The sequence below is a fragment of the Phoenix dactylifera genome, chromosome 5 (genome assembly GCF_009389715.1).
Source record: "Phoenix dactylifera cultivar Barhee BC4 chromosome 5, palm_55x_up_171113_PBpolish2nd_filt_p, whole genome shotgun sequence".
Classification (NCBI taxonomy): Eukaryota; Viridiplantae; Streptophyta; class Magnoliopsida; order Arecales; family Arecaceae; genus Phoenix; species Phoenix dactylifera.
Genome location: NC_052396.1, coordinates 6229379 through 6245820, shown reverse-complemented (window position 1 = coordinate 6245820; position 16442 = coordinate 6229379). Strand labels below are relative to the sequence as shown.

General features: G+C 35.8%; 2 protein-coding genes across 3 annotated transcripts; both read left to right on the top strand.

Annotated features, from left to right (window-relative positions):
• The first annotated feature begins 11637 nt into the window (after positions 1-11637).
• Positions 11638-14242, top strand: LOC120110828 (L10-interacting MYB domain-containing protein-like). Of its 2 annotated transcripts, none has more exons than XM_039126645.1 (3): positions 11638-11768; positions 13002-13366; positions 13454-14242. In XM_039126645.1, the coding sequence occupies exons 2-3, from the start codon at positions 13007-13009 to the stop codon at positions 14084-14086; spliced, it is 993 nt and encodes a 330-aa protein (XP_038982573.1). In that variant the 5' UTR covers positions 11638-11768; positions 13002-13006; the 3' UTR covers positions 14087-14242. The 2 variants fall into 2 exon arrangements, with proteins under 2 accessions (XP_038982573.1, XP_038982572.1); XM_039126644.1 differs by having other exon boundaries at positions 12999-13366.
• Positions 14243-14332: 90 nt separating this feature from the next.
• Positions 14333-15858, top strand: LOC120110926 (protein ALP1-like). Its single transcript, XM_039126971.1, has 2 exons — positions 14333-15095; positions 15235-15858. Exons 1-2 carry the CDS (start codon positions 14333-14335, stop codon positions 15696-15698), a joined length of 1227 nt encoding a protein of 408 aa, XP_038982899.1. The 3' UTR covers positions 15699-15858.
• The last annotated feature ends 584 nt before the right edge of the window (positions 15859-16442 follow it).

Sequence of the window (16442 nt, the reverse complement as noted above, 5' to 3'; positions counted from 1 at the left end):
GGAGACATCTTACGAAAATGTGGAGACACCCTAGAAAGAGGTGGAGATTAATATATGTTCATGAATGGGTTTTCTAGATTCATGTAAAATCCACCTATAAATATCCATTCTTGGTGGTGTCTCTCATCTCAAAAAAAAAAAAAAGCAATCTATTTTACAAGAAAAAAAAACAATCTATTTTACAAGAAACTGGAGAGAAGTGCTCCAAGAAAAAAAATCTTCTCTAGTTTTCTTCTTATTTCTCAAACACTATCCCCACTAAAATACCTTCTAGTTTTCTTACAACTACAATTTTCCGACCCTTAATTCATTCTCTAACACCATAGCAGAAGGATTGGAAATCTCCATATATTATGCTCACTCCTGAAAAAGATAATGCATTGGTGCTTAAAGATTTCAGACTTATTAATCTATGTAATACAATGTATCTGATTATGGAAAAAGTATTGGTTAATAGAATGAAGGATTGTATAGCATTGTTAGTTTTAGAGGAACAAGGAGCCTTTGTCCCAGGCAGTCATATGTCGACTGATAATATTTTGATTGCTCAAGAGATAATGCACTCCCTCGAGATAGTTTCAAAGAGAAACACGCTTATGGTTATTAAAGCAGATATCGAGAGGACGTATGATAGAATCAAATAGAACTATTTGTTCTAAGTACTTGCTCATTTCGGGTTCCATCTTTGATTTATTGCTTGGATAGGTGGGTGTGTTTGTGACCCGATGTTTTCTATATATTCTAGTAAATCGATCACCATCATCGTGGTTTACTCCAAGTCTCCAAGTTTGGGATTGCGTTAAAGTTGCACCCTATCGCCATTTTTGTTTGTTTTATGCCCAGACATGCTGTCAAAAGCTCTTTAGATAGCTGTGACTGGAAGGGACAGCATTGCATTTCAGCCAGGAAGAGATTTTATTCAGCCCAAAATTGAAGTTAGAGTTAAAGCAAGATATTTGTTCTCTACTATCAATCAGAGTTAAAAACGGGACCAAAATTAGTTCATCAAATGATGCCTGGCTTAACAATACCTCTCTCAACAGAAGGCCTATCCCAATGAAAGCAGATATATCCTTGGAGGACTGGTGTGTATCTAACCTTATTACTCAACCGAGGTCATGGAATGTCTAGCTGTTGCATGAAATTTTTGTTGTAGAGGTGGAAAACTCTAGGAATGATCAAATATTCTATCAGATTGCTACGAATCCGGCTTGAATTGCTGAACAAGCTTTCAGATGGGCTCTTGAGTTTATTGAGGCATCCTGATGCACTCAAATCACTAATTTCTGGGATATCTGCAGGTCTAGAAGCTCTCTTTTGAATTCTTCTATGCAGGTTCCCCTCCCCTTGGATTGGTCATGAAATTTAATTTTGATGCATCTCTGAAAGATGGCCTATGTGGTGCTGGATTCGTGATCAGAAATTGTTCGGGTAGGGTTATTCTTGCTAGCTCAAGATGCTTCCCAGCAATATCAGTTCCATGTTCAGAGTTAAAGGCAGCATGGGAAGGTTTAATGGCAACTATTTTAACGTTAAATTGTTCCAAAATTTTTGCTCGAGGGAGACTCTAACGTTGTCATAAATTGGATCAAAGATAACTCCTATGCTAAGGCTTGCAACCCTTTACTCATGGACATTCATCATATTATTCCAAATTTAGAATTCTTCCGGGCTGATCAGTATTTAGGGAGGCAACTTACGCTGTTGATTGGTTGGTAGGATGAAAGACTAATTTTGATCTCCCATTGGGGTCGTTGATTCCTTTAGCTGAATATGGATGAAGCAAAAAAGCATTACCTGGGTTTCTATGTCCAGCAATTGGCACCGCAAGGCTCTTTTCTTAAAAGATTAAAAAAAAAAGAACGTTGGTATTGCATTGTATGACTTCCTCCTTTATCTTGTTCCTTAAATGCTATGGTTTTTAGTATAAGGTCTGAAATTGTCTTAAATGATGTAAGTATTAGGGACAGTTAGTGTGTTCCCTATTTCTTGATTTTCTTACTCTTTAATAACGAGTTAGTTTATTTAAATTTTTCACTTGTTTATAGTTTTATATATATGTGCTTTTATTTTCTCTCTTTTGGAGATAATTTATCGTAGTATGTTCATGATGCCTTCAATAAACTTTTTGTTGACCTCAAACAGGCTCCTATAATATGTGGATAGCTTAGGATATATTGTATTTTAATCTTGATGCCGCTATCTGTTGATTAAATCTTTTATGCACGTACACATATGTTTTTATTCTTTAAAGTGCATGCAGCTTAGGGTTTTTTTTTTTTGGATTTAGACCTGAGAAATAGAACCGTACCATTTAAGACCAACTTCAACCGTACTGGTGACATTTCCGCCACATTATTTTTTGCGTTCCAAACTCCAGTCATATATGACGGTGATGAAACTCCGAAACGTAGATGCTAAACGAAAGTAGAGCTTTAGGGAGAAAGGAGCATGATTGAAGTATTACAAGTTCTCTGAGTGGAAACTACGGGCTCGTTTGGCTCGCAGGAAGTATTTTTCATTTTAGGAATATGATTTCTAAGAAGTAGATTCCCAAGAAAAGGATGTCTAAGAAAATACTTTTGGCATGTTTGGTTGACCATGGAAAAATGACAAATTTCTAAAGTACTTATGTTTGGTTGACAATGCACTTTTCTGAGAAAGTTATGTATAATTCCTATTATACCTTTAATAAAAATTAGGTCTTTAATGCCTCTTTAATGCTGAAGGGTCTTTTTGAGAAAAAAATAAAAATGAAATAATTTCCACCTCATAGGAAAGTAATTTTTCCATGTTTCTCATAGGAAAGACTTTTCCATAAAATGTAGGAATTATATTTCCATTAAAATACAATTTTTCTATCTTTTTCCTTTGAAAATTTCAACCAAATAAGAGGCATCTCATTACTTTCTCGTTGACCACACTTTTTTTCTTATTTTTTTCCGCAAACCAAACGAGCCCTACGCGTTATGTTGTGACAACTCCAAATCATGATGCTAAATAAAAGTGGAGCTTTCGAGAGAAATAAGAGCATGATTCTTTTAATATTGCAAGATCTCTGAGTGGAAACTTCATGCTTGGCATTGCCAACAGTTCCAAGGCATTATTAGGGTTTCACACTTCCACTTCTTAACAACGTCACCTTCAAAAGTGTGGGTTCCCCATATTATCTTGTTCTTCCAAGATGCCGTTACCACTCACGTTAAAAAGCGAGAGAGAGAGAGAGAGAGAGAGAGAGAGAGATTGGAACCGCATTTAAATGATGGGAAGTTCGTGTACAATCTGAAGGTAATTTGTCTCCCCTTTTCTTAAAGATATACTGAAGTCCCACAGTTCGATGTAATTTCTGTTATCAGTTTGAGAAGGAATCTCTGACAAGGTAAGAATAGTTTTTAGAAAACATCAGATATATCATGGAGGACTTTCTCAAAAATAAGGCTTGCATTATTTGTCTCGGGGAAAGAAAAAGATGATAGGATATGATTTTGTTACACACGAAAGCAAAATAGTTAAAAAATCATGATCAGATCGACAGTTACATGTGTTAAATCACGGACTGTTTGGGGGATGCAGACAAACTATATCAAAGAAGTTTTTTTGAATAAACTCTATTGAATTATCTTGGATTATGTAGGGTTGTCGATTTATTTAATTGAATAGTGTAGGATTTTTCTTTTTTTATTGTTTGATTGCATCTCTGTAGGATGCTAGAGTACAAATTTGTCCTAGGGGGAAAAAGATGAGTTGAATCACCTATTTAGCTTTTAAATAAAGATATTAAAGAGTAACATAGGTAAATATATGTGAGGAATAGATTCCCAAATTTTAAAAATAATGTTGTACTTGTACAAAAACATGTTATTATTTTTAGAAGTGATTCGAGCCAGGCTACTGATTTCTTGGAGGTCTTTCTAGTGCCTTTTTTGTTTTTAAGATAAAAACTGCATTGAAGCCCTTCCACCGATCAATATGATGATCAGAAGTTTGGATGTTCCATCCTTAGTTGCATCAAAGATTTGTACATGGTGCTTAAAAAATGGCCTAGTTGAATAATAACACCTTACAACTACAACCTTGGATCTTCCTCTCTTCTGGCATGGATAGTCTCCTAGTAATCTTGATGGATATGCTTCTTTTGCCTTTCTAAAATTTTTAACTTTCAATATCATCAAATCTCCTGCTCCATGATAACCATTTTGGCTAAAGCCTATAAAGCATGTCTAATTCTAGCTTTATGAGCCCAGCATTAGCAACCATGGTATCCTACTGAACCTTTTACAAATCTGTAGACTAATGCTGGAGGCACCTCCACACTTCCATTCTTAAAAAAAACATTTGCGGCCTGGAAGAGTAAAATGCATAATTCCTATAAAATTTCCATCTGATGCATTGATGTCTATCTGTATCTCTCATATTCTGCAATTATCGAAATCCAAAAGCTAAAAAAAAAATCAAGAAGCCAATTAATGTCTTGTAATTTAATCTCGTGTCGTGTCTCTGTATTACCATTCTATCCTTATAATTTAATATTTGTACCATTTCGCATCAAACAAAAATTAATTTATCATCATCAGCAACCATGTTTGTCAATTAGCTCAGAATAATATCAGCATTTTATCCAATATGGTCCAATGAATCATTTCCTCTTAGAGCCCCATGTCAACTTGTAAGGAACAGAATGCTGCCATGGTGACAACATTTTCTACACTAAGCCATTGTGACAACATCATCAAGAAAAATTTAAAACTCTTCCCCTTTTCAAGAAAAATCACACTCTGACAAGTGTTTCCCAAGCGTTATCATCGTACAATGGCTTCAAAAAATTATGAGGAATAGGGACAGAATGCTGCCATGATGACAACATTTTCTACAGTAGCCATGGTGGCAAATCATCAAGGAAAATTTAAAACTCTTGCCCTTTTTAAGAAAAATCACACTCTGACAAGTGTTTCCCAAGCGTTATCATCGTACAATGGCTTCAAACAATTATGAGGAATAGGAGTAGTCAGACAACAAGTATTTTTAAAAGAATTTGAGAGGCATGCCACTCGTAAGACCTTGCTCCACTAAATAAAGCATTCCCTTGGGAAGCTACCCTGTAGCCCGTCGACGCGCGGTGATCAACTATGCGCCTCCCGGCAGCATAAGCACTCAAAAGACATCCGCTGTGAGGTCCACAGCCATCCCACCAAGATGGCAGCATAGCTGAAACAGAATGTCCGCTTTCAGTAGTGGCCTAGATTCAAAATACACAGATGTTGATTAAATTCAGAGATTGGATGCTCTATATCTGGATACTGCTAGTGGGAGTACTACTGGTCCGCTGGTATCAAGGTAGCGTTGGGATGACGTACTCACATATGGGTGTTGATCCCAATTGGAGAAGTTCACAGGTCGGAAAGGGTACGTAAAAATTTACAGCCTGTATTAAACATTCCCTAGTGGAAGGAGGAACTAGTGGGGGCTGCTACACGGGTGAGGTTTCCTCTCTCCCCTCCTACTCTGTACCCAAAAAAAAAAAAAAAGTCCGCAGCCACACATAACCCACATATTGGTCTAAAAAAATTTTCAGACTTGATACGAAACATTTTGGCCATTATAAAAAAGAGTTGGACAGAGTTCAAAAACGAGATCAGCTGCATTGAGAAGCCGAATCATTGTTCAAAATTTTGCAGCCCATAATTTAGTTGAATATTTTTTTTTTTTTGAAATTGAATATCTATTCGAGATCTACAATTTTGGCTAATCATACTAAAATTTTATCGTTTAGGGCCCAAAATTAACTGATCAAACCGAAAGTTTCTTTTTGGATAAGACTTTAACTAAGCATAGCTCTCTATCCGAAAAGAATAAGACGGAGTAACAAAAAATAGAGTTGATGTAAAAGTCGAGATCTACCATCTTAAGAATTTTAGGTTTTCTAGAATATTTCTAAATTTTAGCCTTTTTCAAAATATTTATATTAATTATATTTATTTTAGAATACCTTGTCCTATTCGAACTAGATAAGAAATCCAATCCAAATTGTGGCAGGGGACTTTGCTAGTATTATAAATAAAGGCTATGTACCTCAGTTTAGGATGTAAATGATCAATGAAAGAAAAGAGGACTTAAGTCCTACTTTCTTAATTTTTCTTCATTTTTTTTTGGGATTTGAGTTGAAAAGATCGAAAAAAAAAATTTCTTCCCGATTAGATCATGTATCATGTCTCCCAGCCCCTCAATCATACTAACAGTTCCATAAAAGTTAAAGCGTGCGATTGGGAGGGATGTCAACAGGAATTAATACCAAATATTTTATCCATCTCCTAACCGAATGGGATAGTTTTAATCTAAATTAAAATAGGAATGGTTTCGGTGATGGCTTTAAGAATTAAAAAACTATCCAATTTTGGTTTCTATTATGATTTCGATGATTGACTAATTGAAAACAAAATGCGAAACCAAACCTACACCAAACCCAAACCAAAATCGAAACCTATATTTGATATTTAATACCCTTAATACAATCCAAAATATTATAATATAAATTTAGTTAGATGATAAATTATATTATAAAAATTATAGATGAATTTTTTAATTTGGGTATTTATATGTGAGAATTTTGAAATAAATAAAAAAAGATTAGATGGTTTCTATTTTTTATTTTAGTAACTGTTCAATTTTAATTTCGATTTTAGGAGGTGCAGCCGATTTCGATTCCGAATTTGGTGTTTTCAAATCTGCTGGTTGGCATTCCTAGGTTGAGGATGCAAGGCACTCGGAGGGGCGGAAAAAAAGGCCCAAAGGGTGTTTGGGGCCCATGAGAGTGGGGCCCACGCTCGAATGGAGATAATGTTGCATGCGGAAATCCGTGCACGTCCCATGCTGCAAAGTTTTCTTGGTTCGCTGTGCTCTGCGGTCTCTGGGATGTAGGCCATGTTATGAATTTGATAACAGAGTAAAGGGCAGGAGCGTGCGAGGGAGGCAAGGATTCATTCAAGGCTTTTGATTTCTAATATAGCCATGCTTTGTTTGGGAGCACTAGTTAATTGAGGAGGCTTAGCTGCCTCTGTTTGGATAAAATAATGAATTGGCTGCTGACCAGTAAAATTTCTAATTTTATTTTTTATTTTTTATTTTTATTATTTATTTATTTTTTTTGGTGAAAACGGCTCTATTGGAATGCATAAGATGCACTGGTGATCCACTAGCTTGCGTCCCATATAGAAAAGCTTTTATGCTTTCTTCTGCCCTCCAAACCTATGTACCAGTAAGCCATGCTCTAAATTATGGTACTAGTAAGCCTTTATGGTTTATTAGGGACACACCCTTGTATGCACTACGTGGCCATACATAGAGCTGAAATCAGATCAGATACGCATTGGATACTAACGTATCCATATCCATAGTTATTTTATTTGATGAATATAGATACAAATACGGAGATTAGTCGGATCCAAAAATTCATACATATATTTGTTTTAAATAGATACAGATACAAATCAGATATCGAAAGTAAAAAATATAAATTGCATAATTAAATTTTATGACCATATAATCAAAAATATTATTATATGGATGATAAATCAAGATATTAATGTGGCCGTTTATTTTCTTAAAAGTTCATGATTGTCATATAAAATTAAATAAAATTATAAATAAAATCGAATATTCGAATACAAATCAAATAGTTGTGTATCCATATCCATATCTATTTTTTTGACGAATATAGCATGGATATGGATATTAGTCAGATACTCCAATTTGTATCTATATTCGGATATATTCAGAAACCAAAATAGATTCGGACGGATATTATTCGATCTATTTTCATCCCTAGTCATGCACCACAACCAATCACTATAAGATGCATTCCTTTGGATCCCATTCATCATGCGCTAGTCTGGTGATTGGCCCACATAAATGCATCTTTGTAATTGGCATAGTGCACGGCCATATTGGTGCATGCAGTGCATGATATAATTTCTTCTAAACATGACGATAATATGGAGAGTCAAATAAGTCTGTCAATTAGTATTATAATAATAGAGATAAACAGAGAGGATATCCATGGTCCTTCAAAAGAGCAATAATTAATAACTGGTGGCTCGGCAACTTTTTCTGGGGCAATCAATGTTGCGTGGTGATGTATCATATGCTTACCAACAATTATCTAGATAGAATTTGATATTACACGAGCCCACTCAAGGGTCGTAGGTCCCATGCTATAATTAGTAGATGGAGATTTGACACATCACTCCCACGTTCCTAAAGGGAGACAATTGAGCCATTAACTTTCTAAATAACACAACCAATTCTATGAGCACCCAAATACATACTTCATGTGGCCCTTGTTCTAGTTGTCATTTAATGATCAAGGCTTACCGATCAAAAATTTCCTTTTGATCTCCCGTTTACAATGGCAATTTTATCTTTTAGTTGCTAACCTATTTACAACACAATTATGTAAAACAAATACAAATATGTTTGTAAAATTGACATAGCAAGAAAGTATAAATGTGTATAATTATATGTGAGGACTAAAAAGTAAATGAAATATCGTCAAGGACCGACCATTAAAATGCAGTCACACCAATTCGCCAGAAAGGAGAGCTCTGCTTCATCTCTGCAACGGTCTGTGAATCGTATTAAAGGTCTTTGGTCATATTCCTAGGATGAACGAGAGCCACCTATTTTCGAAATGGTTGATATAGTGGCCATCCAAGATTGTATAGCTCTCTATTGTGCAAAACGTGCACCGTATAATTTTAGTATAAATAAGATAAATAATGGACTCTCAGCGCCATATACTTGGTTGTCATCATCCTTTGCCAAAACTATTGCTGTCCGGCACAAAAGGCAAAGAAGCTTGCAGCTACAATTTGCGATCGCATGCTCGGGTTTGGGAGATCGTTGGGTACTCCCAACCGGTCGGCCCACGCGGCTTATCGTACGGTCAACCAGGCCAGGGATCCCAATTGACATGGCCCATCACGCGGCCCACGCGGCCCACTCCTGCATTTTAAGTGGGCTTGGTGCAGTTTAAGCGGCCATCCGAGTCAAAACCATCACACTGGATTTGCCTATCCTAGCACTTCGTATGGTGCTCTCGCACGCATATATACATGGCATAAGCACAAACAGGATACCTATCATCTAAGCAATGGTTAGACACATGTTTAGAGATTGTCCCTTGAAGCTTGCATTAAACTTTTTCCTTTCGGTTTTATCGAGTTGTGATTAAAGAGAAGATCGTTTGCTGATTGAAGAGAGGATTCATTTTTTTTTTTATTTTTTTGTATTATTTGAACCAACTTGATCCAGCCTTATTTTGGCCTGAGCTCGCATTTAGCACATGAGATTGGGTTTCATAGAGCTTAGAGCAGGTGTATGGCAATCCATGTTGAGCCCTAGATCACTTGTGGTCCAACCCAACCTGCCTGGTATTCATCCGACCTATCTAGTAGAACTTTAAAGAAAGTCCTCTTCCAAACTTTTTGAACAAAAAAAATGAATATTTAGTATTTTCCTCTGTACACTCTTTTATCTCATCTATTTCACCAGTAAACTCAAACTCCTGAGTTGGAGGCATGAGACTCGAGTCATCCATGTGGGTTTCACCATGTTCTCTTTCTCCCTTAAATGTTTTCATATGCACTTCACATGTCGAAATTTAGCTTTTGATTTAATTATTTCATTTCAGACTTGACCACGTCTTGACGTCTTGAGTCAATTTGTTCTACAAGCTATATATCGTGTATGGTCGGTCCGCATTCCCCTTTGAGGTCTAGGATTCAAATTCTAATGGCAATCCCACTTTATTTCTCTCAAAAAATCTCAATTTATTTAATACTATCGTGATCCATCTCACAAAACAATTCCCGCACAAGAGCACTGGACCCAACAGCATATGGCTCATAGTTTAAATATTCCCTGGTCTAGTGTGGACGAAGCTCATTTGGAACAAGAGAATCCTCTATTCATGTAACTCTATCTTTGATGCAAACAAGTTAGTTGGAACTACAGAATCCTCTCTTTTTGCAAGTTTTTTTTTTTTTTTAATCTAACTACTTTATAGAGCGCTTGAATAAATACATCCAGTCGTATATGTACCATTGATATATCCTGAAGATAAATTGATAAAGTAAGAAGTATTTCACAATGTAGATCCACTATGATCGGCCACATGAGAAGCCACCCAATCAATCACCTAGTTAGCATCTCTGAAAACATACTGAATTGCACATAAGGCAATACTTGATTTAAGTCTCCAAATATCGATTACCAATGGATAAATAGACCCTTGATGTTGGGTTCATCCAAAAAATCTGGAGATATCTTCTGTTGAGTTGCCTTCCAATATAATATTCTCTACCTTTATAACAGTAATGGCATAGACCATGCCCTCCCATGCCAACTCTTATTTGAGTCAATAGGACAGTTTCATCCATGAGGAAAGAACCATCAGTTGCAACAAGAGCTACCTTGGATTCCCGATTAACAAATCTTCCTGCACCAAATTAACTCATGTTCCTCGCATTACCATCGAAGTTGAGGCATAGGGGTTCTCATGTGAGGTATACCACATAGAACCTGCAAAAGAAGAATCTCAGATTTTCCTAATACCCATCAATCCCTCCGATGTCTTAGGCCCTGTTTGGGGGAGCTTTTGGAGAGCCAAAAAGCACTTTCTGGCCCTCCAAAAGTACTTTTGGGGAAAAAAGTGTGTTTGGTAAAATTTCCAAGAAGCTGTTTCAGCTTTTGCGGGAAGCTGAAAACAGCTTTTTGGCAGAAGCTCCAATTTGGAGCTTTTGGGAGGAAGCTGTTTCAGCTTTTTCGGAAAGCTCTATTTTTGACAAAAATGCCCCCATTAAAATCTAATAATTACATAGCTTGCCCCTTTATAAACCTAAAAAATCTGGTTGAGCCAAGAACCCTAGCCGTCAGAGTTCTTTCCGTAAGAGAAGGTATTTTTTTTTTTAATTTTTGTATGCATTCCTTGAACAACATTTTAGAATAAAAAAAATTTAATCCTTCTCTTCTCTGCACCTTTCAAAATCAATGTGTTGTTTTTTTTTTTTTTTTAATCATCACCTCGCGGCCCGTCCTCCTCGATCATGGACCACGAAGAACCACCCCTGGACCACGGCATCGCGGTCCAGGCTGTAGCCGCGACACCGTGGACCGCAGCATTGCGGTCCACGATGCCTCCTCTCTCGCGGTCCACGGGTGAGACAGAGGGAGGATCTCTCTCTGTTACAGAGAGATCCTCGGTCCATGCTCAAGCCGCGACACCGTGGACCGCACCACCACGGTCCACGGTGCCTCCCCTTACAGAGAGAGAGGATCTCTCTCTGTTACAGAGAGAGAGGATCTCTCTCTATAACACAGAGAGATCCTCTCTCTGTACGCTTAATGATCTCGCGGTCCACGGTGGACCGCGAGATCCTCCCTCTGTTGCAGGGAGGGAGTTCTGGTGGACGGCGAGCTCTTTTCCCTCTCTGTTACAGAGGGAGAGAGAGAGAGAACAGAGAGAGAAATCTCTGTTACAGAGAGAGATTTCCCTCTATGGTTCGGGTGGACCAAATTTTTCCTCTCTCTTCGGGTGGACCAAGTTTTTCCTCTCTCTGTTACAGAGAGAAAGATAAATTTGTATTTAGAATTTTAATGGAGTTTGGTAATATTATTGTTGCCTTCTAACTTATGATTGGATCATTTTCTGTCAGGTACTATCACCTAGTGGCTCAGAAATTTGCAATCTCCATTGCACTTTGAAGCTTTAAGAAGTAAGAATACTCCTTTTATTCTTAATTAGCCAAAATATTTTATGCTTATACTTTTGACTTAAAGTCCAAATTACTACTTACATTGTCATTCTTCAACAAAATTCACTGCTAGTGATTCCAAGAATGGACATTTGATGAATATTGAAGCATGTTTTAATTAAAAGATCTTACACCTTATTGTCATTTTAGTGGTGCATACTATTGTTACTAATACTTCCAATATTGCCAAGAAGATATTGGGTACTCAACATCGTATTTGGCTAATATTGGGAACTTGACAATGTAATATGTTTTGGCCTGAGCGTAGTTAGTGCAAGCAACAAAGTGCAGTTAGGCACAGGTTTATAGTGCAGTTAGGCACAGGTTTTCTAATTTAGTGAAATAGTTTACTGATGCCATCCCTCTCATTCATCTCGATCGTAATTATGAGACATGCCCCCTGGACCTTATTAATCTGACAAATAATGTGCATACAACGTAACCATTACATGATTCAAACTTTAGTCTTCATGATCCGAGCATTGGGAATTTCCAAACAATCTCACAATTTTTTTAAGAGAAATCTCGGTGCGCTATTACTTTTATTCCTTCAGAAATAATCAATTTTCATATTTATTACAGAATTATATGAGCATGTTCTGAGAGCTAAAAGGAAAGAACCTGTAGGTGCTAATGGATTTACAATATAAAATCGAGATACTGGAGATAAATAAGGTAATAAATGTTCCTATTAATCTGATCTTATTTCCAATAGAAAGAGAGTCCTACAAGATCTGGAAGTTGAAATTTAAAAAGAAAGGAGATCATGGTACGTAGGCAAAATTTTCCTGAGATCATGGAAAAAATGCTGCTACCTAGTTAGGAATGGGAAGAGTAAGTTTATACATGGTAATGGCAATTTCTTTATTTAGTATCATAATAGCCATCCATCAAATCCTTGATTCTATCAAATAATTGACATTCATTAGACATAGAGTTCTATTAAGAAGACTAGCTTGACCAAAAATGGTCAAGAACATAGACGAAACCAGTAAAGCCTGAGATCCATTTAAGAACTGTGCAAGCTGGTGAAAATGCTTATAGTTCTATCAAATAATTGCCTCTTATTGCATGCCTTGTCTAATATCTCATTGTTTTTCTAATATGCTTTACAAGGTGTTTTATTCATATGGATGAAATCATGACTTATGATTGACAAAATGTTTCATGTCTTTGTTGTTGCATTGTAAGAAGAACAAATGTCTAAGAAGAGCCAACATACCCTTGCTGGTCCATCAACCCAAGATGAGAAGAAGAGGAAGGCCATTTGGAATGAAAAATTGATAGAGGAGTTTATCGATATATGTATTGGTGAAGTTGAAGCTGGTAATCGCCCAGGAACACATTTCAATAGGTTAGGGTGGGCCAATATAATTAAGAAATTCAATGAGAAGACTGGAAATCAATATGACTACAAAAAATTTAAAAATAAGTGGGATAACCTGAAAGCAAATTGGAGCATTTGGATGAAATTGGTGGGAAAGGAAACAGGACTTGGATGGGATCCTGTTAGAAATACAATAGATGCACCAGATGCATGGTGGGAAAAAAAATTGCAGGTACACGTGCCACTAGTTTAATATTTGTAAGATTTTTTATACTAACCTATAAACTACTATTGACAACTATATATTGTTAACTTGCAGGAGATTCCTGATGCAGCTAAGTTTCGAGAACGTGGTCTACAACATGCCATAAAATTGGATAGGTTATTTAGAGGTACTAGTGCCACTGGGGAGGGGGCCTGGGCACCAGCTTTACTGGTGCAGGAGGATGTTGAGGACACAATTGAAGTATATGAGAGGTTGGATGGGGTTAATAATGATACATTTGAGGGCTTAGGTGACTCAGATGAGGACCATCATATGATTGAGTATAAAATTGATGATGTTCCCACTGATAATTTTAATGTTAACCTTACTCTTGCATCTGATGCTATCCAAGAGAGAGGAAAGAAAAGAGTTAGCTCTACTTTGCATGATAAGAAATGCAAGAAGGTTGGGGGTGCTGCACAACTATCTCAGCAATTGAGTCGTCTTATTGATGCAGTGGAGAAGAAAAGTACAGTGCCATCCAAGATGATTGATAAACCTGGACGTAGTATCGATGAGGTGATGGACGTAGTGCATATGATGCCTGAGATGGTAGCACAACCTGAACTGCTTTTGATTGCTGCTGAGGTGCTCCTTAAAAGAGAACATCGAGAGATGTTTATGGCACTCCGAGATACCAATCTTCGAATTGAATGGCTCAAGCGAATGTCAAACTTACATAAGTAGTTGTTGACGTACTATTATGGCAATATGTTTTGTAGTTTTAATTATGAACTTCTATTATAGAATGATGATGGACTATATGTATTTGTGGTATCTCTTGGATAATGTATCGTGGATGCTATTGATTTTATGGATATTATAGATGTTATGATTTTGTGATATTATATGTATTTGCATTATATGTTTATATATCATTTGTTTTATTTGCTACAGATGTTTTATTTTTTGCATAATATGTTTTCTACAGGTATGGGCAGCATTGACAATAGTTCTGAGGAGAATTATTCCAGTGAAGATGAGATAGTTGATGATGATAATCATAATATTCTACTAACTGCAACTGTTGGTATGGTTACTGAATATTACACAAAATATATTGAAAAGGAGCCTTGTAGGACCTCTTATCAAACCGGATACAAGTTTGTATCAGAAATTTTACATGGCAATCCATATAGATGCCAACAACAATTTCGAATGGAAAAACATGTATTTATTAATCTGTGCATGGAATTGAAAATCAAATATAGTTTAAAGGCTTCTAGATATATTCCTGTTGAGGAGCTGGTGTCTATGTTTTTGATGATTCTAGGACATGGGTTTGGGAATAGGATGGTTCAAGAAAGATTTCAACATTCCGGAGAAACAGTTAGTAGATATTTCACCCATGTTTTAAATGCTGTTTTAAGGATGTCCAAGGATATTATTAGCCCGCTGGATAAAGAGTTCAAAAATATTCCAAGTAAAATCCGCGATGATCATCGTTGGTGGCCTTATTTTAAGGACTGCATTGGAGCAATTGATGGCACCCATATACCAGTGAAAATTTCTCCATCCAAACAAGTACCATATATTGGCCGAAAAGGGATTCCTACACAAAATGTTATGGCTTGTTGTGATTTTGATATGCGTTTCACTTTTGTTTGTGCTGGATGGGAAGGTACTGCTCATGATACTCGTATTTTTTTAGATGCTATACACAGAAAAGAGCTCCAATTTCCACACCCACCTAGAGGTATGCATTTTAATTAAATATATTATAATATAGACGTATGCATATTAATTAAATATATTATGATCGCAAGTATACTTTTTTAACTTTCATTAAATATATTAAAATACTAACTCATATATATATATATATATATATGCAGGTAAATATTATTTGGTGGATGCAGGATATCCTCACATGTTGGGATATATGGGGCCTTACAAAGGGGAGAGGTATCATTTACCAGATTTTCGACGTGGAAGTCAACCAAAGGGTATGCATGAAATCTTTAATCATGCACATTCCTCCCTGAGATGCACTATTGAGAGGACATTCGGATGCTGGAAAAGTAGATGGAGAATGTTGAGTACCATGCCCAACTTTTCTTATCATAAACAAGTCCAAATTGTGGTGGCTTCCATGGCTATTCATAATTTTATTAGAAATCATGCAATCAAAGATTTGGAGTTTCAGCCTTATGATGATAATGAGGATCTACTCCCTTCTGATTGTTTAGAGATTAATGAACCACAGGAAGAACTGAGTGCAGAGCAAAGCCAAATATTGGGTAACCGTGAGATGGATATTCTGCGTGATCATATTGCTTCTCAACTTATAGCTCGTTGACTTCTGAGTGCAGTGCAATTCCACATGTTGTTTTATTTTGTATTTGACCAAACATGAATGTTCGTTGTATTTTTGTTGCTACTACGTCAACAATGTAAAAAAGTATGAACAAGGTAAAGTTAGAGAGGATGGATATTAACTATGTGCAATCCTTGATTAACTATGTGCTAAGATATATGTATACCATGCTAGATTAATTGTGTCCAATCCTTAATTGTGTGTTAGAAAGGCTAAACTGTGTGCCAGGCTATATGAAGTATATTCCAAGCCTTATTAAAGTATGCACGTAGAATATGCTAAATAATTTTTCATCTATGTGATTCTCGTCTAAACATCTAGTAATCATTTAATCAATTTTATCACCTAACTAGAAAAATTGTTAGAGAGATACCATAATACGTTATCACCTACTATAAATATAATATTATAATACGTTATATCATAATACATTAATATATTATGTTAAATAATTTAATATTATGTTATATTATGAAAAATTAATTTATACTAATAATTATAATATTTTATACCTTTATTATTGTATTATACTATAAATATTATATTATATTATATTACATTATAATACATTAATATGTTATTTTAAATAATTTAATATTATGTTATATTATGAAAAATTAATTTATACTAATAATTATAATATTTTATACCTTTATTATTGTATTATACTATAAATATTATATTATATTACATTACATTATAATACATTAATATGTTATTTTAAAT